The sequence below is a fragment of the Helicoverpa zea genome, chromosome 13 (genome assembly GCF_022581195.2).
Source record: "Helicoverpa zea isolate HzStark_Cry1AcR chromosome 13, ilHelZeax1.1, whole genome shotgun sequence".
NCBI classification, from domain to species: Eukaryota; Metazoa; Arthropoda; class Insecta; order Lepidoptera; family Noctuidae; genus Helicoverpa; species Helicoverpa zea.
Window position 1 is genome coordinate 5,647,871 of NC_061464.1, and position 26,060 is coordinate 5,673,930.

Below are 26,060 nucleotides of genomic sequence, written 5' to 3' on the forward strand. Positions count from 1 at the left end.
ATACTTGATTGAACAATTTATTAATTACTTTGTAAGAAAAAAAAACATATTATGTTTATTTATTTATATTTTCGTCACAAACAGTCATTAATTCTTTACATAACAAGTCTTGGTAGAAAAATAATTAAAATACTATTTAGTTACATATTTATTATTAAATACTTTATTGCACACAACATTGTAACAATTACAGAACCGAAAAATTGTAACAAAGGCGAGCTTATCTCTATAAAGAGATCTCTTCCAGCCAACCTATACCATTGTAGGAAAATAGATACTTTTGAGATAGACAAGAATGTGTAATAAAAAAGGAAAGTAAAATAAATAAAATAATACAAATGATATACCTACAACTATTTACTTAAATATACATATAATACATAACCACATATAATTCATACAATATAAAGCCATACATATATATATATATATATATATATTTTAATAAATAATGTTAATAATTTAAATAATATTGTATTGACTAATCATCGGCTAATTCTTCTATACCCGATATCTCACTGTTATCTGTGTCGTCTTCGTCTATTTCGCTGTCCGATGAGCTGTCTTCTCCTCCAAGTGATATCACGAATTGTCTCACTTGATCTTCTTGGTGACGATCTTTCTCCTAGAAATCGTTTTCTAATCTCTGCACATGATTGATCTCTTTCTTCCAGTCTTCCACTGTTATTGATTGTATGGCTTCTTTTGTTAATTTCTCTATTTGTCTTTCAGACTGGTCAATGTTTTTGTCTGCCACCCTTTGTTTGACCAGATTCCAAATATATTCGATTGGATTTAAATCGCAGTGGTAGGGTGGCAGACGTATGACTTCGTGCCCATGTTCTTTAAACAACTCGTCCACAATATATTTTTTTTCTGGCTTGTTTGCTTTGATCAGTTGAAATAGCTCGGGTTTCGTCATTTTTGGATTAAAGGTTATGTTCTGACTGGTAAGCCAATTTTGCATCTCGCTCTTCAATGCAGTTTGGTACGGGACTTTTTCTGCCTGTGTCGAGTGGTATGGTGCGTTGTCTATTACAACTATGCCGTTTGGAGGCAAGTTGGGCAATAATTTTTCATTAAGCCACTTAACAAAATTGTTCGTATCCATTTCATCATGGTAATCACCTGTAAGTAAGTAAGTAAGTAACACTTTATTTCATACACATAAAAATGTTTACTTAAGAACCTATGGCTAAATGTGCGCAAAGGCGGCCTTACCTGTCTTACTTTTAATTTGTAGAGTAACTCTGCGCCAGGGACAAAGCCATTTTCGCCACCCGCATGCACGAGAATCCGGCGTTGACCAGGATTCGTATTTTTCATTACACTGGCATCAGAACTGTTCTGCCAGCACTTTCTCACAGTGTAGTGGGAATTAATCCATGTCTCGTCCAAATACGTGACTGGTTTCTTGTCTGCTCCAAGTTCGTTGTTTTCCTTCATACGCCGCAAGTATCTAGCCCTCCAAGCTGCAATATCGGGTTTTTGGATTAAAACCGATCGGGCATTTTTGCATTTTTTGAACTTGTACCCCAATTCGTTTTTTAAAATGAGTCGCAATGTAGTTCTTCCACCTAAAAAAATAAAAAATACATATAAAAAAATTTACTCGTGTTGGTTTAACTGGAGGGCAAGTATATTATATATATAGCGCATGCAACCAAGTCTACTTTGCCGCCTTCGCGCGACTCGCAGTCGTCGGCTGCCTTCGCGCTATCTCTGCCCCCGTGTGAGCGAGAGAGCGATAGGGGGTGACGCCATCTTGTCGTTCGTTATGTTGTTGCCAGCAGCGTGGTATTTTATTTATGTACTTACCTACTTACTTTTTGCTATTGAGGTTTTATGTGAAATAAATAGATACTTTATTAACTACTGAGATTTGTGTACCCATCCCATTGCCTGAAGGCAACAAAGAACACCTAATAAACATTTTAAAGTTTATAGATAGTTGTTATTATTAATTAACGGTTCACTGGTGTAGATAATAGCTAAGTCAAGATATAAAAAATCAAAGATACACACCTGGAAAATTCAAATCCCTTTTGGCAGCTGCTAATAATTTTTTGAGCGTAGGTATTTCTTTTTTGACTGTGTAGAAACTGTTGACAATGTTTCTTAGAGCGACCAAGTCAAAGCTGTCGAGCTTTATTTTTTTTTAAACTTGGTTTTCTCTTTTTGCCAGGTGTCGAAGGTTGAGGTGGGGCAGACGTTATATTACTAGACGTTGAGGGCACTGGAGATTGTGATTTCACCTAAAATAAAATTATAAAATTTATTCACAATTCACAGTCAAAAATATGAGATCTTAAAATAATTAATTACAAAGATACTGGGTTTTCAAAATAGATTACTTACCTGCATTGTAGTATAGGCAACTAGTAAAAGAATTTTAGCCCGTCTATCATCGAAGTGTTCATGATTTGAAAGATATGAATTTAATTTTATATATAGTATATTATTAATTATTATACTTTAAATTAGTTACCTGCTTTTTTATTCTTAGCAATGTGCTTTTCGATATTCCAGTGGCAGCGCAGGTTCTATTTATGGGCTGATTCACTGGAATTAAAAACTTCTTGTTGATTTTAAGATGCTCTTTATTTTCTTGAGCACTTTTAGTCGGGTCTACGGGAATTACAAAATTGCTGACTTCCTTCTCGCGTTCAAAAAAAGCCAATACCTTAAGTATTAAGGCTCTTTCTTTGCTATGGATAGTTTTACCCATATTTTTAACAAAAAACAATTAGGTCTCCAAACGTAACAAAAAATTTAACATCAGTAACAAATAAAAATACCTTAAGTATTAAGGCTCTTTCTTTGCTATGGATAGTTTTACCCATATTTTTAACAAAAAACAATTAGGTCTCCAAACGTAACAAAAAATTTAACATCAGTAACAAATAAAAAGTCCAAACGTAACAAAAACTCAACAAAAATCCAACAATTAATAGCTTCCGAAACGGAAACTGAACGACACGTGCACCGATAACAGATATGCTAACGCTACTGAACGCGCACGGCGAGAGCGGGGCCCGGCGCGGGGAGGTGGGAGGGTGGTCGAGTTTCGAGCCAGGTGTCAAGTTAATTCGCCCGGCTTGTATACATGTTATTGGTGGTAAATAAATAATAAATTATTATAGAAATATATAAATTATTTTATTGACAAATATAGGTATTTAATTATTTTTTGTATGGAACAACTCCCAACATGGCACAAATCGGAGTGGTTTGACTTGCATTCGAAGTATGTTCTAAGTTCTTTTTGTCTCGTACTGCAAAAACGGCATCTTCTATATGAGCCCTTTTTACCGTGATGCTGACCAGGCCTTGAGAGCCGAATCTCGTCAGGTATTCCAAAAATTCCACCCTTTTTCTTTATGAAATTGCCTGGCTTATGTTTTCTTTGTGAATATGTGAAATCGTAAAATATTTCAATATGTAAAATGTTGCAATGTATAATAGGAAGTAAATGTAAACATTATTTCAGGTTGAAAATTCTACATACCCATTTATTAGTGCTCTTGCCAGACGTAGTCGAAAATCACAATGGATGTTGTCTCTCTGTCTAGTTTCGCAGTATAGAATGTATGCATTTATGATAGCACTTTCATACATAAACCAAAATAGACGTAACCATGTTTTTCTTGATTTTCTTCCAATAGGGTATGAGCTGCGAAAGTGATCAAATTTGTCAACTCCACCCATATGTTGAGTATATGTTCTTATCGCAGTAGGACAGTACATGTCTTTCAGTTGCAGAATAGATACAACAGGTCTTATTTTTTCTAGTTTATCATATTGTGGGTGAGTTTTTGGAAGCTCTTGGGATATATCTCTGACATGAAAATTCTCCAAAATTTTCTTAAACCTTTTCAATGGCATGGCAATGCTTATTTCCTGATTGTTATAAAATCTATCTGATGACCAATATACACTCGGCGTCACAAAAATCGCACCTCTTTATAAATTCCCTTCAAAGTCATTTTAACCCTATTAATCAATGGTAGACATATGATTATGAGGTATCATTGGAAAGGTAATTTATTTAAATTTCAGAATAAATCAATGGATGTGGTTATTTGTTTACATGGATATAAAAAAAGCAAGCTAATGCAAATGATTAAAAAGGAAAAATTTATTTTATCAGTAAAAATGTTAGCGTCAGGACCGCCGTCACAAGTCTCCGATCCTCTCGAAATACATATAGAGAGTTGCTACCTAATTGCTACTAGCTACCATTAGTTGCTACCAATTGCTAGCCACCCCCATATTCCATTGTCTCTTGAATACAGGCTTGTGCGAATCATTCCCCTTGCCTCCTGTACACTCTTCGACGCCTGTCGTTGCAGAAAAGACACACCCTCGTCTCGTCCGAGAAGAGCACAGCCCTTTATTGATTTATTGTCCAATCCACATGATCACGGAAAACAAACGGTCAACGGGCTAAAATAAATTGACAATAATTGAAATTCAATAATAAATCCGAATAAAGCTACAAAACCATAATCACAAAAATCTAAAAAACAAAAATTTTCAATTATTTTCGATTTGCACTAGTAGAAATAACTGTTTTTGAAGCAAGCGATTGGTCCTCAATACTGTCATAATTTGAATATTCTTGCTCACAAAGTTTGACTAACATTCGTGCTCGGCTTCCCATTGTAATAGCTTAAAATTTTGAAGAAATAATAATACATATATAAGACAATTATATAGGGAATCTTCGGAAAAATAAACGATGTGTTGCTCTGAAAATACAAAGTTTTATTTTTTTTAACATAAGTTATCACTTTTACCCACTAAAACAATAGAAATCAGGTTTATAATCGTACCTGAAAATACAAAGAAACGACATTAAAAGTTTATTATTCACTTGTCGATTCCTCTTCATTTCAAAACCACTCCTCTGCTTTATCCACAGTACCGCCATCTAATGATAATGTAGGTTTGTAGCAATTTTAACATTCTCATAGTCAGTGTTGCCAACAAGGTGAATCTAAAACTTGCTAAACTGATGTTAAAATTTTGCCAAAATTATGCTAATTGCTTTATAATATTGCCAGAAAATAAGCTAACATTTTTCAATGTCAAATACAACGTTATTTAATTTTAAATGTTTGTTAATCAACAAAATTTTGATTTATTCTACGTTTTAATCGACTATGTTACTAAATAAAATGTTAATATCTTCGTCTTCATCGGCAAGCTCGGCAGCTGATGTGCATGTAGACGTGGAAGCCTTATTCTCAAGACTATAACTCTCCTTGGTACCTATAGAGCGCAGTACGTTATCCGGAACTGTGTAAGAATAGCAGCATTTCCCTGCCCTCTTTAGGCCGAATCTGACGTATAGAATGGCATTTAAAGTTTTTATCGACAAACGGTTGCGAAGTTTAGTTTTGACTATATTCATTTGGCTGAAAACGCGTTCAATTTCTGCGTTGGAATGAGGTAGTGATAGTAATGATATTGCTAACTGAGATAAATCTGCAAAGGGGTTATTACCAGCTGCATCTTTGTAATCAATTACTTCATTCCAGAATTCTACAGTGGAAGATGTGCTTTCCCATTTAATGTGCACTATGTTTCTCCATTGAGACATGAGCCTATCCATTGTAGCTGCATCCACTCGGAATTCTTGGGCAATATCGATTAGAGAAGGCTTGACTGCTTTTAAAGTTTCTTCTACTGAAAATAAAGATACTTTCTCAAGTATATTAAAATTAATTGGTAATCTAGAACGCAGCTCTGAAACAAGTTTCAGTGTGAAATTCAGGCAACGTTGACGTAAATTATTTTCCACTTCAGGTTGAAGGTTGTATTCCCGTAATTTTGTTTCAAAAGCATATCCCATGTTCGGTTTCGGATCCAAATAACTTTCTATATTTTGTGTAAAAATATCGACTCTCGCAGTTGGGTTCAAAATACGCGGACTTGTAGATTGAACTAAGGCACACAAATCTTTGTAAAGTTTTGTTGGGTCAATATTGTTGCTTTCAAATAGCTTGTTCACAGTTTGGACTTCCTCCAAAATAGGTTTTAAATACAATAAATACAAATGATTCACAGGATCATTATACATGGTGTATAGTGTTTCTGCCATATAGCAGTGGTTATCGCGCCTAGCAACTTCAAACAGGAGTTTTAATTCCACCCATTGCTCCAGAATACGGTTGACTGCTGGTTCAATTGATATCCATCGGGTGTTGCACATCTGTGGAATTAACAATGGTTCGGAGCCACAGTTAATTGTTTGGTAGATATTTTTGTAATATAGTCGACGGTTCGAAGAATGACTAAACCAATTGTAGGTTTCTCTTATTAGAAATTCAACATTCCGTGGTAGAGTTTCTTCCGAAGCATGCGATAAAGCCAACTGTAATGAATGGCACACGCAGCGAACTAATACCAAATTATCATTACCAGTTTCATTTTTTAATAGGGCATGTACTCCGTTGTTAGTGCCTGTCATCACCGTAGCATTATCTGTGCCAATACCGATCATTTTTTTTATTTCAATATTCAAAACTAACAATAATCCTTTAATACCGTTGACTATGCTGTTTGCAGTGCCATCTTCAATCTCGACCAACCCCAAAAATGTGGATATTATTGTTTTTAAAGATCGGCTGAAATATCTGATCGATACTCCCAACATTTTGCTTACAGAAATATCCGTGGACTCATCGAGCAAGAGACTATACTCTTGGTCTCGCAAATCTGACACAATTTCTTCATTAAAATGAGGCGCCAAAACATTTTTTATAATATTTGTGCATTTTGTACGATGGACTCGAAAGTCTCCACTTTTGCTATCACCGAATCGGTGTTTACATAACTTTGATAAATGATCGACAGCCATAATCGAACAATGCGCGCACACAAACATCGCTAGTGAAGATTCTGCTCTCTGTGTATTTAGATCTTTTTTAACTTTGGGAAAATTAATTGTTCTTTGACTTTTTACTGGTTCTATAGCTTTCTTATGCTTTATTGACAAAATATGTAACTTTAAACAATGGACTTTTGCAATCATCTCGCACTTGCAGTACTTACAATAGGCCTTCGTCGTATCATCTTTGACAGGCTGTAACCAATCCTTGAAATCCAGCATTTGCTCCCACTCAGACCGGTAATGCTGACTGTATTTAGGCGGCATATTAACGACTATCAAGCAATTAATTAATAATGCACGTAAAACTTTTAAACTTTCTTTCATTTACAGTGACAGTAAATACGTGAATACGCGGTAATCGCGGTATAGTACTTACAATCTATCTCGCTTCTTTCGTAAAGGAAGGAGGGAGTGAAAGAATGCTCTTTGTCTATGGTATATTGAATTAGATTTGTTGGGGAATCCCCGAAACACGCTTGAGAGCGTTTGACGTAAAGGTTACCCTTGCCGTTAAGTTGGCACCATCATCAAATATCATGGTGTGTTCGGGTTAGCCGCCCCAGCGCCCCGGGGCGCACCGCCATCTGACCGCGAAAATTCAAAATACAAATTTGCCTTATATGCTAAAGGAAGGCGAGATCACAATATGTAATTGTTTACATTTTTGTACACTATTTACATGGCTTGTTATTTATGATATCCCTGATATAAATGATTATTTATCTGCAAAATTCCTAAGAGTCACCGAAAATTCTCTCAGTTTATTTACACCATCAGACAGTGATGCCCTATCCAACTATAAAGAAGTACATCAACAATAAAAAACAAATGATAATTACAGTATATTTTATATAGGTATATATTTTTGAAGTATTTGGACTTAAAAAAGGAAAGTAAACTTGTTATTCATAATTATTTTATATGCCAAAAAATATGCTATTTGCTAAATAACTTATAAAAATGCTAAACAACATAAAAATATGCCAAATCTAGCATAAAATTTGCTAAATTGGCAACACTGCTCATAGTCTGTGGTGAAATTGATGAAAATCTACAATGATCTGTTTGGGGACTGTACTGACTGTAAGGAGGGATTGATAATGTATTTGTGTTTGAGTTCTCTGATGAGGAATGGGGTGGATCTGGGTTGTAGTGAGGAAAACGGCTAATAGATGGTGTATCAATTCGCGAATCGTAACGTAAATTGATTGTTTTTGCTAGAAAAAGTACATCTGAAATTAATTTCTCAGCAATTTCGCACTGACCAGATTCAATCTGCTCCAACTTCTGCCCAACATACGTCCCGAAAGAGTTGGTTTCACTATCCTTGCGATTCATCAAAGCTTGAGCCGTTTCATATAATTTATCCATTTTGTTTCAAGGATATCTTCTTTTGGCCCCTTCCTTTTTCTTTTTTTGGGTTCCTGAAACAAAACATTTATTACAAACAATCATTGTGCTGATATAATTATGTAAAGTTTAAAAAAAAATGAATTTTGACAAAAAGTCAAACGATTCGCAGCAAAACTGGTGTTTATAATGTACCCATGTATCTTATTTATTTACAGTTGCCTTCTACGTAAGAGGAATGGAAAAAGATTGCTGAGTTATTTGAAACACAGTGGAATTTCATTCATTCATTTTCAGCAAGAGAGAAAAGAGAAGTTTTAAAAATATGTTTAATAACGAATTAAATAGCATACATTAACAATCGACTTCGAAAATCAACATTGAAACGGACAAATACACGAGCTTCTTTTGTTGTAAGTAGTATGCCTGTGTCTTTAAGTGGCTTTATAATTCAATGTAATTTTCGTTTAAAATAAATATATAATAATGTGATTTTACTTACTATGGTTTTTCTCCTCATAGAAACCGGCTTTACAAACGAATAATATTCATCAAACCATTTTGACTTTTGCTTATAAACGCTCCGCCCAGCCCCAGATCTTCTAGATTTTTCTATTTTGTCGAGTTCCAAGTAGGACGTATTTCGAATACTTTTGATTTTTGATTTAACTTCATCGAGAGTCAGTTCTTCTATATTCATTCCTACACGAAGTTGTTCTAGTGCCGAAGCGCGCATTTCTTTATTTTTGTATGCATCGCAACGCTTATTCCACAAGCATTCGTGCTCTCTATAAAGTTGTACGAATTTCAAAGTATTTTCTTCGTTGAATTTTCTCGGCATTTTGTCGCAGAAATTCCAAAACAACAAATAACACACACCATACGGACGTTCGCCAGTGACTGGCGAGACTCGTCTACACGTGTCCACAACGCTGGCGCGGGGGTCGAAGGGTATGCGGGCGGAAGTCACTGGCTAGAAAAATAGATGGTCGCTCTATTCTCGCCAGCGTTGGCAGCCAGCGCTGGCTTGGCTTGAAAAACTGTTTACACAAGGCCAATGCCATGCCATGCCAAGCCAGCACTGGCTGCCAGTCTTATTGGCAGCCAGTGTTGGACTCCGTGTAAACTATGCTTAAAATATTATCTCCCATGCCAGTCGAGCCGAAATTTTCTTTGTTAATATTTATTATCGTTCGTTTGCTAACTCCAAGCGCCTGAGAGACGCGTTCTTGTACTTGTTCGACTGGTACCAGGGGTCCGCAATTTTGCCGCTCCCGCTCAAAGTAATCTTGCAGCTTGATGATTAGCTCACGGGCTCCACTTTTCAATGTTTGTCCACGTTTAGGCATTATTATGCACCAAAAGTAAAAAGAACGCAATACGAAACACAATTGAAGTCCGATTTAACGCCGATGTCAGTTTGAAAAGCAGAAACAGACCGTTAAACGAAAGCCGGGTAATCAAATAATAAAATTACAGAAAAAAAAACCTTTTTAAAAACAAGCTTTTATTTAAATGCCCTAAAAAGAAAAAATAAACATTTTACACTAAAACTTTTACTGTTAACCTATAACGTCATTTCAAATTTAACACATTTGACACAATTTATATATTATAAAAGCTTGTCGCGAGATCTTAAGTATTCGTATTACTCACGCCTACTTTGATCTTAAGTATTCGTATTACTAAGTATTCGTATTTTCTTAGTTTTATAATTTTAATAGACAGCAGGTACGAATACCTAGATCTCGCGACAAGCTTTTATAATATATAAATTGTGTCAAATGTGTTAAATTTGAAATGACGTTATAGGTTAACAGTAAAAGTTTTAGTGTAAAATGTTTATTTTTTTCTTTTTAGGGCATTTAAATAAAAGCTTGTTTTTAAAAAGGTTTTTTTTTCTGTAATTTTATTTATAACTTTTTAGTACCTCTATTTTTAATTCGAGATTTACTACGACGTACATAGTTCGCAGCGCGTAGCAGCGTTATTCCTTTATGAAGTCCGTAGTTCGTTCACATGATATGTAATATGTACTGATTTAAATATCAATAATGTTGAAATTATGTAATCACTTGTTAATTATTTGTAACGTTTCTCATTCTATCCATTTCTTTTAATGCATCAACATTACAAGGTTTCTTCGACGTCAACTTGGAGCAGTCAAGTTCTTCGATTTGGAGACCTGCTAAAGACCTAACTCGGCTTAAAGCTACATAAGCTTGACCAGCAGCGAACAATTTGGAGCCTAGATAAATAACAGCATGATCTACAGTAGTTCCCTGCATTTTATGCACAGTTGAAGCCCAAGACAAGACAATCCGGATTCTTCTTTCAGCTGTGCCGTGATTAAATTTAGCAGGAAATTGAACTGATTTGGTGTATTATGTGAATTCAGGATCTTTTCGAGGTTACCGAAAAACTGCCGCATATGTTGCCTAGATCTGTAGATAACTGTGGAATTGTGATTGTTACAGAGCATCTAGAGAATTTAAATATATATGAGGCGCAACGTTAGCGGTAAGACATGTTTATACACCCTCATACCATTCAGCCCTCGGCACGTGCTCACCTTGGCATTGGGTCATCCATCCAATCAATCATATAGTATAATTAAAAAAATTATGGGACGAAAGCAAGAGACTCGTCAAGACGAATCGAACGAGACCAAACTCGAAGGGGTTGCGTCGTTTAATTACGGAGTTCCTATGGCCACCTTCCGGCTCCAACATTAGACCCTGGTTACCATATAGTATCAATGTACTCGTCAAGACTAATCCAATGAGCCCAAACTCGATGGAGTTGCATCATTGAATTACGGAGTTCCTATGGCCACCTTCCGGCTCCATCATCAGACCCTGGTTACCATATAGTATCAATGTACTCGTCAAGACTAATCCAATGAGCCCAAACTCGATGGGGTTGCGTCGTTTGATTACGGAGTTCCTATGGCCACCTTCCGGCTCCAACATCAGACCCTGGTTACCATATAGTATCTAAGTACTCGTCAAGACTAATCCAATGAGCCCAAACTCGATGGGGTTGCATCATTGAATTACGGAGTTCCTATGGCCACCTTCCGGCTCCATCATCAGACCCCGGTTACCATATAGTATCAAAGTACTCGTCAAGACTAATCCAATGAGCCCAAACTCGATGGGGTTGCATCATTTAATTACGGAGTTCCTATGGCCACCTTCCGGCTCCAACATCATACCCTGGTTACCATATAGTATCAAAGTACTCGTCAAGACTAATCCAATGAGCCCAAACTCGATGGGGTTGCGTCGTTTAATTACGAAGTTCCTATGGCTACCTTCCGGCTCCATCATCAGACCCTGGTTACCATATAGTATCAAAGTACTCGTCAAGACTAATCCAATGAGCCCAAACTCGATGGGGTTGCGTCGTTTAATTACGGAGTTCCTATGGCCACCTTCCGGCTCCAACATCAGACCCTGGTTACCATATAGTATCAAAGTACTCGTCAAGACTAATCCAATGAGCCCAAACTCGATGGGGTTGCGTCGTTTAATTACGGAGTTCCTATGGCCACCTTCCGGCTCCATCATCAGACCCTGGTTACCATATAGTATCAAAGTACTTGTCAAGACGAATCTAATGAGCTCAAACTCGATAGGGTTGCATCATTTAATTACGGAGTTCCTATGGCCACCTTCCAGCTCCATCATCAGATCAGCTCTATGTCACAATAACATTGCATTGTCATCCGATTTATACATGCATTCTAAATTTCAGCTCAATCGGAAACCGGGAAGTGGATCAAATTTAAGTTGCAAGATTTGATTACAGACAACGGGACAGGTGAAACTAAATAAAAGCTTGTAAAAAGCCATTATTTTAAAGTATTTAATAAGCAGCACACCAGATAGTATAATTAATTTTATATCTGGAGGTTACAGTGGTAGGTAGGACAAGTGATGTCACCCTAGTTGAAAATTGCAAGTTTTTGGAGAATATGGAACCAGGAGTGTCAATGTTATGGACCAAGTGATAAATTGGGCAGTATACATAATGCCCGGTCATTATGAATAATGCCCAATATGAGAGTGCAATTTGATAATAATTATTCAAACAATCAAATTGACCGGGCACTATACATATTGCACGTGACCTTTTGGGCAAAGTAATACAAACATATTTAATTTCATTTTTTTTGTTGTTATTGACATTTAACTTAAAATAAACTAAATATAACACATCCCATATCAATTGACAGAGCATAGAAGTAAGCATGCAACATGCAGCAAGCATGGCTTCTGTCACGGCTCCGGCGCTGCGGGGCTCCGGCGGTCCCATGCGAGCTTATCGTCGCAGATAGTTTTCACGCTCACCACCGCAGCTTCGGCTTGCTGACCGGCTCGGCCGGCCAGCCTCAGCCGCGGCGGCGAGCGTTTCAACTACCTGCGCCTCAGCTCGCAGGCCGCCTCGCCCCTCCGTGCCTACGCGGTTTTGAATTGCACTCTAGGGGTAGGGCAGACAAAACTACGTGGAGTCAGTTTTGCAGCGATTCGTTTTCGTCATTAAGTTCAGTTTTTAATACAATGTTTTGAATCCAAATTAAATTCTACCATAAAAAAAACGAGCCAAGAAAAATGAGATCAAGAAAAACGAGGCCGAGTTAGTAAATTAGATGACAATTGTCCAATTAATAATTTTGTGTACTTATAATTTCCCATTAAAATAGAACATATAATTTAAAACAATAATCATAAAATATGTAGCAAGTAACAGGATTTATTTATTAGAACAACTGCCACCAAATATAGCTTTATTATCAAATTGACCAACTATCATGTAGCAATATAATAATGCCCGTGCAATGTGATAAATAATGAAGTTAAGATAGTTATTAATCACTTGGCCCGTCAAAGCTAGACATTATTCATAATGCTCGGGCATTATAAATAATGCCCGAATTAATCACATGAATATTGGCAGACAGAGATTTTAAACACCTTCAAAACCTTTGCCTCCAAAAGGGAATAGAATTGGTGCGGCCGCCAAGTGTGGGTTCGAAATCAAAGTTAACTAAAGCAGAAGCTCATAAAACTAAAGAAGTTGCTAGCCTTCGAATCCACATCGAAAGAGTCATCAGAAGTTTAAAGTAATTTTCCCTTTTAAAACCTCACTGTGTAATTAATACTAATTTGTTAAAAGTTATAGATGAATGTGTTGTTGTAGCATGTGCCTTAGTAAATATACAGGATTCATTCATAAAATCTAGATAAGAAAACGGAAGCGTTTTATTTATCATGTTTTATTTTGTATAATAAAGGTAATACATTTGTTTTCCAAAAGTCTACCAATTTCTGCATAATAGTATTCACAAATTGTTCATCATAATCAATCTTTATAACTTCTACCCTTTTATTATTTTCGAAATCACTGTCTGCCACACAAAATAAGCACTTCTTAAAACCCATCGCAAACATCTGCAGTTGCACTTGAGCATTTTCTGTTATTTTCTTATTATTTATATAATTTTTAAAAGTATTTTCCGATGTTGGACATTTTATTTCAATGATTGTGTCATTTTTTAATATTCCATCAGGTGAGGCTGCTAACTTTGGATATGTTTGGCTAATAGCTAGACCACAACGTTCAATTTTTCCATATTCCATTTCAAGAGTGGTCCTCACGAAATCTTCCAATTGCCTGCCTCTTTTCATTGCAGGTGTATCAGGGGTTCGTGCTCCCATTATGTAGGCTATTAGAGACCCATTGCTTGTTTTACACCGACTTACTTCAAATGCTTTTGATGCAGTAATGCGTGCATAACGGAGCTCATGCCAGAGGTTTGATTTGTGCTGTTCTCGTGTCTCACATATGAAATTTATTCATGTCATATTCATTTAGATAATTGAATTACAAGCAGTGCATGCTGAACCGATCTAAAAATCCTCTTGTTTGAAAATCTGGCGGATGCTTTAAAAGCTGACAATTCTGTAATTGTTTTTGATTGGCAACTTTTATGAATTCTTCACAGAAGAACTTGCAGACATATCCTTGGCAGTTATAAATTTGAGCGTGCTTCCCACTTTAGACAAAGTAGACTTCTTCCAATAGCAAGTTTTCGAAGTACAACTCGGTTCCTCACTTCTTCGATGCACCCACATCAGGGAAGCAACTGCATGCTTACATCCACCTAAAGAAGCAGGTCATCACAAACAATATTGACTACACTGAAGATACTATAAGTTATACTTACAGAGAAGTTTTTACGATTCTGAATTCCGCTGAATAAAAATCGTAACTACCCATGTTATACATATAATTATATAAATCATATTAAGTTATGGATAGAAAAATTTAATGCGAAAAAGATGCCAGTTTGAAGAATAAAGAATAAAAGAGAAACAGTACACGTGCTCAAAGCGAAAGCATTTTATCAATTACTATGAGAAGAAAGACAGGGCATGATAACATTATCGTTTGACTGCCAAAAAATCAGTCTAAGAGAGATTTTTTATACCTTGGAAAGAAAATCTTACATTACCGAAGAAAATAAAGCCATTTTAAACTGCATAGGTATACTCAATCGAAAAATAGTTAAATATTTAAATCAAATACTTAAATCAAAACAAGGTCATATTCCTAAAATCATTTGATTTTGGTGAGAATTTTCTGACCAGAGTTACGAGTATTCGCCGAAAACGTAGAATACGAAAAGCATTCAGCACATGCCTACCAGCTACCAGTACCATAAGAAGTTGCTACCAAATAATAGGGTTGTTTCCTAATATTCATTTAGTTATTATTTGTTAACAATGCCACGGCGATATTTAAAATATATCGCTGCTTTTGGTAGTAATTAATAAAAAAAGGAATATACCCGGCTGTCGTAATTACCTCAGTGCACTATGTTACAGTTATAAAAATATCAAGTCAATAATCATGCCATTTACTTTTTTGGTTTAGTTCTATGTTTCATGAAGCAGCCCTTTCATAGGCTGCTAATTTAATTTGGTCTTCACCCTCGTAATTGTATTTACCTGATAAAATCCTATTTACACTTTTGCACCAACTATACAATAACAGATTTGATGAGATATCTGTAAAGTATTTTATAACAATTTGTCTATGTTTCTCACAATCAATATACGAAGAGTCAGAGATTATTTCTACGAGAGATTTAATTCTTTCTTTTACACCTGGTACGTGCACATCGTGTGTTAAAAAATTGGATACCACAGATTGGATATGGCTAAAAGATGTTGATACATTTTTAGATGAATATACTAGCCAAGTTTTCTCCTTTAACTTTATAAAATTGTTTCAAGGTTCGTTTTTACTGCCACAAAGAGAAAGCTTACATTTTTTGCACCCTTTTCCAGCTTTTAATACTTGTTAAAGCCCATCCACAAACATATTTTCTTTGGAAGATGCCCGGGGTTTCGGTGTCGTCTATCCTAAACAATTCAAGTGGTTCACCAATGTGCAAATTTCTATATTTACCAGTTTCTTCCTAGATTTTTTCTTTTTCAGTACTAAAAAACTGCAGTGACTGTAGGCAAGAATTTGTGTCCTCTTCACAATTTGCACGAGGTGAATGGTGAGCACTAAAATTGTTTAGTAGCAATGTTTTACATGCTCCCTCAAACCCTACACAATTTGGCGACACATTACGTGCACCCATACTCCTGACATTTCTAAAGAAATTTTCCAGAGGATCCTGGTTACAGTTTCGAGTCAGAAAACAATCTTGGGAGTATTTGTCATTTAAAGTTTTCCATAAAAGTGTCCTCTACGGTTTTAATCCAATTTTTTACAGTTGGAACTCGTTTTTCTATTTTGCTTACTCTATTTACATAGCCTACAGAATTAAAAAAAAACTTTTTGCCTCATTCCACAGTTTATGATGTGGAGTTTATTTTTACAGCTACAGTATATATTTTGCTATTTTTAATATAGAAAGTACCGCCATTTAGGCTATCAAATAACTTGTCAATCATTTGTACAAATGGTATAATTTTTTCTATATCTTTTGGAACTTCATTCCTAATAGACAAATGTTTTATGCCCACTGCTACGCTGTGACTAAAAAGTTGTGCAGCTGGCTTGGCCCGCATTTTATTAATGTTTTCGGTCAGTACAACATTTGTCAGCCTCATAGAGCATGTTAAAATATTCCCATTTCCCAGTTACATCTACTTTTGATGTTGGATCAACAAATATTAGGTCTTTATTTAGTAAATTATTCCTCAAACCCTTTAAGAGGTGTGGCACATCATATATTATTTCCATTGCACATGTCAAATATATTTTTGGAGTTGGTTTTGAAACCATCACAGAACATAATAAGGCAGTTGCTCAAATTTCTTCTAAGACATTGTTCCTGAAATTCAGTTCAGACAGTAGTGTCTTTCGGCATAAGTTTTGGGGTCTTAGCCTTTGGAAAAATATCTTTACTAGTAACTGGTCCTGCGCTTGCACTTGTAAGAGAAGGTTTGTTCCAGTAACATTGAACTGCAGTTGATGATGGTTCAGAAGTTTTTTTTGCTAACCAAAACAATAGCAAAAGGGAATGCTTACAACCACCTGTAAAAAACAAAAATCATGGTTATTTAGATGGTGGGGTGTCGTGTTCAGAGATAAGTAAATAAACCGAATACTAATTAATACACTTTTATTTTCTGACTCCAATTAGGTTACATGGGATTTGGTACGGTCACAATATTTAGTAGCGTGCGTTGGTAGTGCGATATACGGGACAACTGGGGAGGCGAACACAATGCAAGTACAGTATGAACAATATTGATGCGTCAACAATTAGTGTAGGTCCCACTACATCATTCCTCCCCTTTTTTTAAAAAAAAAATTTGACAAAAGATTTTTTTACAAAAAAATATTCTTATCCAGTTGCTATATAATCCAAGAAGCTTACAATGTTCACAAACAATATTATTAAATTACAGTCTCAACAAAAATTTGCTTACAGTATACATTTATACAATAACAACTTTGAAACAAGATGCTTGACGGGTTGTGCGATAAGCGCATGTTTGTCTCAGTACTACTGGCTTTGTACCTAATGGCTTAGTGATTAAAAGATACACCTCTCGTGCCTGAGAGTGCAGGTTCAAACTTATGTTCATTATTACAAAGTAAATATCAAATACAGAGTAAAAAATCTATCTTCAAACAGGATAAAACTTTCTAAAAAAAATCTTAAACTAAGTACAAAATGTTCTTAACCTTTGTGTTATACTCTGTTCTCCTCTCTTGGAGTCATTGTGGCCGGCCGGTACCAACAATACAAACTATGCAGAATGTCCTACGATCGAAAAACAAAATATAACACAATACATCCTGTAACTACCTTAAATCTATGTAATACACTACTCATATTCGTCTATTACAGTTGCGGAGCACTTCTAGAGAGTCTGTCTTGACATTTAATGTGATTACATACATAATAGGTAACATGAAATATACATAATCTAAGTATATATATACGAAATACGTTAAAGGTAGTTATCATGCCGGGTTACTCTGCTATACATATTAAAAAATAAAATTACACGCTTGGCCTACTCGTACGAATGACCAAGAGTCTCCAGTATCCGACATGATGACGCCATAAAAAATATACATTCACTACTGTTTAACATTCACTACACATTCACACAAATATAATATCACTTGAGAGAACGAGGGTTTTTGATCAGCATATTATTATCACAGCACAACTTTGGCTGTTGACGGCGGACTCATTGTATGTTGAGGTTGCACAGTTTCGACCTTAATACTAGGTAAGGCTACAGAACTGGCTACCATTTCTTTTCTTAACCATTTCCTCACGCCTCTAATAAATCTTCGTTTCAGTGCGTAGGCAAATACCATGATTAACATTATTATAATAACTATCATCACTATGCCAATAATATTTAACTTATTATGCATATGGGCTACATTAGATACATTTTCGTTTACAATTACGTTCTCTTTCGTTTGATTAGAACCCATTTTGCTAATTTAGTCCACTATACTGATGTATCGTCTCAACGTAAATGAAATTAAAGATCACGATACCACAATTTGAAACTAATGTCCTAAATAAATCTGCAAAATTGACATTTTAACAATAAAATAATTTATCGGTATTTCAATGGCTTCTTGCTTACTCGACCAGTTCGCGTAGTATAAACTTTACTATCGGGTTCGTCCGTTTGAATTGTTACTTTTTTCGTAACTTTTCGACAAACGGTATCCCTATTACTATTATCAACTACTTTAGATTGCGATTCATCCTCTATTAACATGTACGCTGGTTTCAGACGATCTATAGAAACTTTAACTTGTCGGTCGGGCAACTGAATACAAAATACTTTATTATCTCTACTTATGACGCGATATGGTCCGTCGTAAGGTGGTTGTAACGGTTTCCGTACTGCGTCATTACGGATAAAAATATATTCACAATCATACAAGTCTTTATGCACAAAAATCTTATTTGGTGACTTATTTTTCCTATTAGATGGCTTTAACCCGTCAATTACAGCTTTTAACTTATTTACGAAATTTTCAGAATCGCTAATTTTCAAATCAGTTGTATCATAAAAGTCACCGGGTACTCTAATATTACTGCCATACAACATTTGTGCAGCGGTTACGCCTGTATCTAATTTTATCGTTGTGCGTAACCCCAACATTACAGTTGCCAATTCGTCAACCCAGCATTTATTATTTAAGCGAGCCATTAACGCGGCTTTTAAAGATCTATGCCAACGTTCTACTAAACCATTACATTGAGGATGATACGGAGTTGTACGTGTCTTTATAATTCCCATTAAAATCATTAATTCTTTGAATAAGTTACTTTCGAACTGACGACCCTGGTCACTAGTGAGCTTTATAGGACAACCAAAACGACTAATCCAACCTTCATATAATGTTTTCGCTACGATTTCTGCAGTTATCTCTTTTAGTGGAAATGCCTCTGGCCAACGAGTGAATCTATCGATAATCGTTAAACAATATCTATAACCTTCTGGCGAGGTTGGTAACGGTCCTATAATATCAATATGTATATGCTCAAAACGTTTAGTACTTTTAAAGGACTCTAAATCGGAAACCGTATGTTTTTGAACTTTCGCTCTTTGACATTTTACATATGTTTTAGCCCATTTACCAATATCTCTATTCATTTCAGGCCAAAAATATCTATCTTTTACTAATTTTTTACTTGTCTTAATACCAGGATGACTTAAATTATGAATAGAATCAAAAGCTAAACGACGAAATTTTTCAGGTAAATATGGTCTTGCACTATTAGTAGACATTTCGCAATAAACATGTTTATCAGTATCGAGTAACGTTACGCGTTTTAATATTACTTTACTGTTGTTGTTTGACGCTCTCAATAATTTTGCAAGCTGTTCGTCAACTTCCTGCGCAGTGGCGAGTTCTGCGAAATCTAACGTCGTGGGACATGTTATTGTTTCAACTCTAGATAATGTGTCAGCAACTATATTATTATTTCCACTAATGTGTCGTATGTCAGTACTAAATTCACTAATAAACATAATTTGCCTAGTTCGCCTAGAAGTTTCTCTATTGGTATCTAATTTAGTAAACGCGAAAGTTAATGGTTTATGATCTGTAAAAATTATTAATTCTTGCCCTTCAACTAAATTACGAAAATGTATGATTGCTAAATAAATTGCTAAAAGTTCTCTATCATACGTACTATATTTCTTTTGTGCTTCAGTTAATTTTTTCGAAAAATATCCTAAGGGTTTCCAATTGCCATCAACTTTTTGTTGCAATACTGCACCTACACTTGTGTCTGATGCGTCCGTCATCAATGACAAAGGTGTATGTGCCGATGGGAAATGCAATAAGGTAGCATTTTTAAGATCATCTTTACATTTTTCAAAATTTTTCGTAGCTTCAGGTGTCCAATTGATTTTACTTTTATCCTTACGCTTTGAATTCCCTAAATATTTATTTAACGCTGCCTGATGATCAGCTGAATGAGGTATATGAGCTCTATAAAAATTTAACATGCCTAAAAATCTTCTAAGTTCCTCTATAGTATCAGGTTTTGGAAAATCAATAATCGCTTTAACTTTATCTTCTAATGGTTTAATTCCTTCTGTAGAGACCTCAAAACCCAAAAACTCTAATTTATCTTTACCAAAACTACACTTTGAAAAATTAATCGTTATACCAAATTCATTGAAACGTTCAAAAACTTTTCGTAAATGTTCTCTATGCTGCTCTTCATTTTCCGATGCAATGATGACGTCATCTACGTAATTAAAAAGAAAATCTAAGTCTTGTAAAACAGTATGATGCATAAAACGTTGAAAAGTTTGTGCAGCATTTCTTAATCCAAATGGCATACGCACAAACTCGAATAAACCAAACGGTGTTATGACGGCAGTTTTCTCAATGTCATTTTCCGAAACTGGCACACAATAATAGGCTCTATTTATATCTAGCTTTGAGAAAACCTTTTTATTATCTAACATATACGTAAAATCATGAAGACGGGGAACTGGATATCGATCAGGCTTGGTAATCGCATTTAAACGTCTATAATCTCCACAAGGTCTAATATTCCCGTCCTTCTTAGGAACAACATGCAAGGGACTTGCCCAAGCGCTTTTACTCGGCCTACAAATCCCAAGCTCTTGCATAATCTTAAACTCATTTTTAGCTTTTACGTACCTGTCTGGTGGTAACTGCCTGGCTCGTGCGTGCACTGGAGGTCCTGTGGTCTCAATGTGATGACAAACATTATGTTTAGGCGTTTCTTTGTACGAAACTGGTTTAGTTAGTTCTGGAAATTCACATAATAAATCATAATAAGGGCAATTATTTACGATAGTTTTCAAAGTGGGCTCACTAGAATTAGAAAGATTGCCTTTGGTGCTTAAATTAGTTACTTGATCGATTAACCTTCGTCCGTTCAAGTCAATTAACAACTGAAAATTAGCTAAGAAGTCAGCACCTAATATTGGTTGCTGTACGTCCGCTAATGTAAATAACCAACGGAATGCTCGTCTTAGGTTTAAATCTAATTCTAAGTACAATGTACCATACGTGTTAATCTGAGTTCCATTTGCGGCAAAGAGTTTATAACAACACTCACTTGTATTACCTTTCATGTAGGCTACTTTCCGCGGTAACACTGACACGTTTGCACCACTATCCACTAAGAAGTTTAAGCCCGATTTCCTGTCTCTGACACACAGACGGTGATTCCCGAAGGCACGGTCACAGCCTCCCGTCGCAGACTGCACCGACTCTAGTTTTCCGCTGGCTTGTCCTTGTCGTGTTTTTTCTTCCAGTTACATGGATCCACACATTTAGTTGCCTTGCTGCGATACTTATAATGGTAAAAACATAACCAATTTGGATCTTCGAATTTCCTTGTGCGACTTCTTGACCCTGACCTGGATCTGTTGCGTCTAAAGTTATTCCTTCGCCAGTTATTTGAACGGCCTCGTGATCTTGACTCTAAATTTTGTAATCTATCACTCAATTTGTTTATTGCCGAAATAATTTGGTCCTGAGAACCGGATGGGCCTGGTTCCTGTTTGACAGTCGCAACACTGTGTATGGGAGTCGTCGTTTCCATTATTTTATCCGCTATTGATGCTAATTTCTCTAAATCTTTTTCTTCCGTTACAGCTAAAACTCCTCGCACCGAATTTGGTAAATGATTCTGCCACATAACTATGAGTGTTTCGTTATTTACTCGTCCCCTGGCTAGGTCTTGCATTTTTCTTAGTAATTGTGATGGTTTCTGGTCGCCTAATTCCATTTCGCCAATGAGTTTTTTTACTTGCCGCTCTTCGGATTCTTGATATATAAATATCAACTTATTCTTCAAGGTCTCATATTTATTTTTCTCAGGGGGATCCACAAGGATCTGTGTAACTTGCTCAACAGCGTCTGGGGGTAATTTTGAAATAAGGACCTGGTACTTTGATTCGTCGGACATCTTCTGAGGATTTAGAACCGCTTCTGCTTGAATAAACCATGTTCTAGGCGACTTCTTCCAAAATTCCGGAATTCTAGCTGTGATGGAGATGGACGACAGTTGATGTTCTTCAATAACGACCTTCTTGTCTTCAGACGACATTATAATTTTCTTAATTTGACGCGCACTAATATTAAGCCGACACTACGTACACTTGTGTGAGTTGCCCCGGTCGTCCGATTCACTGAATTACAAGTCCAAATTCACTGGTGGTTACAGTTCACACTTTCTCCACACGGGGTCACCAATTTAGATGGTGGGGTGTCGTGTTCAGAGATAAGTAAATAAACCGAATACTAATTAATACACTTTTATTTTCTGACTCCAATTAGGTTACATGGGATTTGGTACGGTCACAATATTTAGTAGCGTGCGTTGGTAGTGCGATATACGGGACAACTGGGGAGGCGAACACAATGCAAGTACAGTATGAACAATATTGATGCGTCAACAATTAGTGTAGGTCCCACTACAGTTAATCCAAGTTTGAACAAACGGTACTTACATATCTAATTTAAAAGTTAATTATAAAAATACTTGCTGATGGTGGACAATCTTCACATGTTGCATTAATAATATTATTATCCTGTTCATCAATTTTACAATTGACGGTATACAATTTCTTGCTTATTCTGTGTTCAGGCACTACTTTAGCACTGACTATGCAATCACTGCCTGTTCGACTAACTTTTACGTAGCCCACAGCGGTATTGATGTACGAATCCCGAGATGACCTAAAAATTAAAGATGCTTTAGTATATATAGTAATTTAAAACAATACAAAAAACAGAAATCATTTAGTGAAGTAATTATCATCCCTACGTTAAACCGGTTGCGTTAATACTATTTCATTGGAGCCAAGTAGACATGAGTAGTTGGCGAACAGGCGAAGGATCTTACATTAAAATATTTGCTCCCTTTATTTCAGTCAAGTTATGATGGCTACATGTTGCCACATACTCTAATATCATAATATTTTCCACCTTCGGTAGATTTCTGGAGTCAGCTTTCACCAATGATATTATAAAGAAGATACGCTACGTTTATACTAAGCGGCGCGCCGCCGCGTCCAAAAATTGTTGCGTTCTTATTACAAATGTAATGTCATTTTCAACTACGACTGCGACAGATAATACGGAAAGTATGGTACAGAAAGAGATAGCTATTTGTAGTGAGTTGCGCTTGAAGTATACTAGTGAATCATAGAGTATGCGGATTTTCCACAGATGGGACATTGGATATAAGCATAGGTACATTACATTGGTAATGATGTTTATTAAATAAAACAAAAAACAGAATATTGTTAATTATTTAATCATAAACTTAGACTAAGATACAATTATAAAAATAAAAAAATGAAAGTTGAGTTGGCAGTTAAGATTTTCATCATTATTTATTTACCCTCAAATAAGTTTAATTTATTTCTTTTTTGTCTTTTTGACGTGCTTTTAATGAATGGGCTATTTTTATGCTCATGATGCAAACGGACATTCAGATACTTTTGTATTATAGCTCGAATTAGTTGCAATCTGTGATTGAGTAAAGGGGTTTGATTCATAGAATGTTCAAACAAAATATCGAATACGTTGGACTGCAAAAAGTGTTTTAAAATGTTGTATTGTAATCGCTTCAAGTCATGAGAATTTCTGAAATAGGGACCATTTTCTATAATGAATTTCTTTAAAATATCTTCTCATTTTAAGCACACTAAAAAAACATCATGCTATGCAAAACACAAACCACCCATATCTTTAAGAGTGACGAGTTTATGAAACCATATTTTTTCATTCGTGAATAAAGAGGAACGACACTCTTGACATTTTAAACTTCCACAAAGCTTTCTAGATACCCAGCCTGAAATGTATCCAATTATTTGTTCTACATTACACGAGCGATGATCGTTATTAAGTAAATCTGTCATAACAGACACGTTTTCTTCCGATTTTTTATCACTTTCCAAGTTCATAAGCTCATCCATACCCCAATTTTCATCCAGAACCCGTCCGTTGTACGTGTTATTTATATTTTTTACTGCTGATGAGCAATTCAGAATCGGAAAATATTCTACCGGAATACAATTACTTGTAAAGGCAGATCGCAATTCCAAATGATTGAACATTTTTTTATAAATTCCTTTGAATTGGATTGTATTTGGGTTATTATTATACCCTACATGTCGACGTATGTCACCGAACATTATTTCAATGTGGTCTTGACTTAACCTATATGTAGAAATGTAGCTCAGTCTTTTCTCATCTTGAAAAAGAGACGTATACAAATATTCAAGGCTTTCGATACAAATCAAAAATCCTAAAAAACCGGTTTTAGATTTACATTGCACGAGCTTCTTTTTAGTTATTTTCATAAATACATGTCCACGTCGGGTAATTCTGTTTTTATTGTAAATACGCAATTCAAGTATATATTTTTTAGCTTTTTCTAGAAAAGCAAATATTTCTTTTGCATTACCTGAACTAACAGGCTTTTTGAATCCAAATTTGTCACGAGCTCTCGAATTAAAAACATCAAACAAGTCATTAAATAATATTATGAAAGTCTTTAGTGGGACCCGAATCTTTAAAATTTGATGAACGCAGTATCTCTTCGCAAAGCTGCAAAGCATTTGCGACACTTCTACTTAAAAGTTGTGTGGCTAACTTGACCTTCATAATTTCATTGCGAAAATTTAAGTGTCGTTGTGTAAGTCGGTTGGCAAAATTCAAGCCCTGGTTTGTCTGCAGTTTGTTAAGATTTTTTAATAGTTGCCACCTTATCTCTTTATTTTCATTATTAAAAATAACTGACTTCGCTTCAAAAGTGTTGCGTACCAATTTAATCATGTGGCATGGATCTAGGAAAAGTGCAACTTCTTTATTGGTTTCAGGATGTTTAAATGTAGTTTTTAAGTTATCAATAACGCTCAGTTTACAGCCTAGAACCGCTGCAGTAGACAAGTTAGCCGCACAACCATCGAAAGTCAAACTTACTACGTCAACGCCTGCTGCATAACAATGTCTTAAACAATCCATGATTAAAGTAGCCCTCGTCTCTGATGATAACCCCTTGACGAAAAAGTAAGCTACAGGAATTTTCCAGTTTTCACTTAAACATACTAAAATAAAAACAAATGCTTCTGTTGGAATTTCTTTGTTTTCTGAAGGTCCAGAACCATAATTTACTAATCCCTCTGTATTTTTGCCTGTCCATTGAGTTTGATGCCTGAGGCCTCTGCCTCGAATTTTGCGGGCAGCGGGGCGGCAGCGGCGGCGGCGCGGGAGCGGGGCGGGCAACGCATACCTGTTCTCGAAACTAGCGGGCAGATCGCGCGGCGCTATAGCAGTGTAGTGTTGTGTTCTGTTGTGTTTGCTGTTCCATATGGGTGTCCTCTCAAAGATGGCCGAAATAATTAGCTCTTGCACGTCCGAAGACATTTTGATACGTCACAAAAAAATGTATAACATTATGCCTACAATGCAGACGCCCAACGCGGGTGGTCACCGCTTGACTGGAGCGCACCGCTCGTTGCCCGCCGCCGCGCCGCTCCCGCGCCGCTGTATTCGAGGGCCGTTCCATTTGATTTATACGCGTAAGATCCTGCCGCTCCCGCGCCGCCGCCGCCGCCGCCCCGCTGCCCGCAAAATTCGAGGCAGAGGCCTGAGAGCCATTTCGTCTACAATCAGGCTGTATTGTACGCTCATTTTATTATGTTAATCGACTCGCCAACGCACCACCACACAGGTCGACAGTCTGACAACGACCGACTCCCCACCGCTCGATCCGGTATTTATAACCGAG

The 26,060-nt window shown here is 36.1% G+C and overlaps 2 protein-coding genes and 1 long non-coding RNA gene across 3 annotated transcripts; all 3 read right to left on the bottom strand.

Moving 5' to 3' along the window:
* Positions 1-49: 49 nt before the first annotated feature.
* LOC124635915 lies at positions 50-9,617 on the bottom strand. Its single transcript, XR_006985078.1, has 6 exons — positions 8,751-9,617; positions 8,164-8,322; positions 2,489-2,562; positions 2,026-2,255; positions 1,222-1,577; positions 50-1,128 (listed from the first exon to the last, which is right to left on the bottom strand). It is a non-coding gene; the product is annotated as an uncharacterized LOC124635915 (long non-coding RNA).
* Positions 3,120-7,310, bottom strand: LOC124635914. The gene is made up of 2 exons (XM_047171871.1): positions 7,060-7,310; positions 3,120-5,691 (listed from the first exon to the last, which is right to left on the bottom strand). The coding sequence occupies exons 1-2, from the start codon at positions 7,220-7,222 to the stop codon at positions 5,156-5,158; spliced, it is 699 nt and encodes a 232-aa protein (XP_047027827.1). The 5' UTR covers positions 7,223-7,310; the 3' UTR covers positions 3,120-5,155.
* Positions 9,618-21,204: 11,587 nt separating the features above from the next.
* Positions 21,205-22,367, bottom strand: LOC124635794. The gene has a single exon (XM_047171749.1). It carries the CDS (start codon positions 22,365-22,367, stop codon positions 21,528-21,530), a length of 840 nt encoding a protein of 279 aa, XP_047027705.1. The 3' UTR covers positions 21,205-21,527.
* Positions 22,368-26,060: the final 3,693 nt, after the last annotated feature.

What these genes read in the sequence shown, in the direction of transcription:
- LOC124635794 (XM_047171749.1), bottom strand. Translation starts at nt 22,367, where the DNA reads ATGTCGTCTGAAGACAAGAAGGTCGTTATTGAAGAACATCAACTGTCG.
- LOC124635914 (XM_047171871.1), bottom strand. Translation starts at nt 7,222, where the DNA reads ATGAAAGAAAGTTTAAAAGTTTTACGTGCATTATTAATTAATTGCTTG. An exon ending in TGATACGACGAAGGCCTATT is followed by an intron (nt 5,692 to 7,059) that starts GTAAGTACTGCA and finishes CTTTATTTTCAG; the next exon opens with TAGAAGAAACTTTAAAAGCA.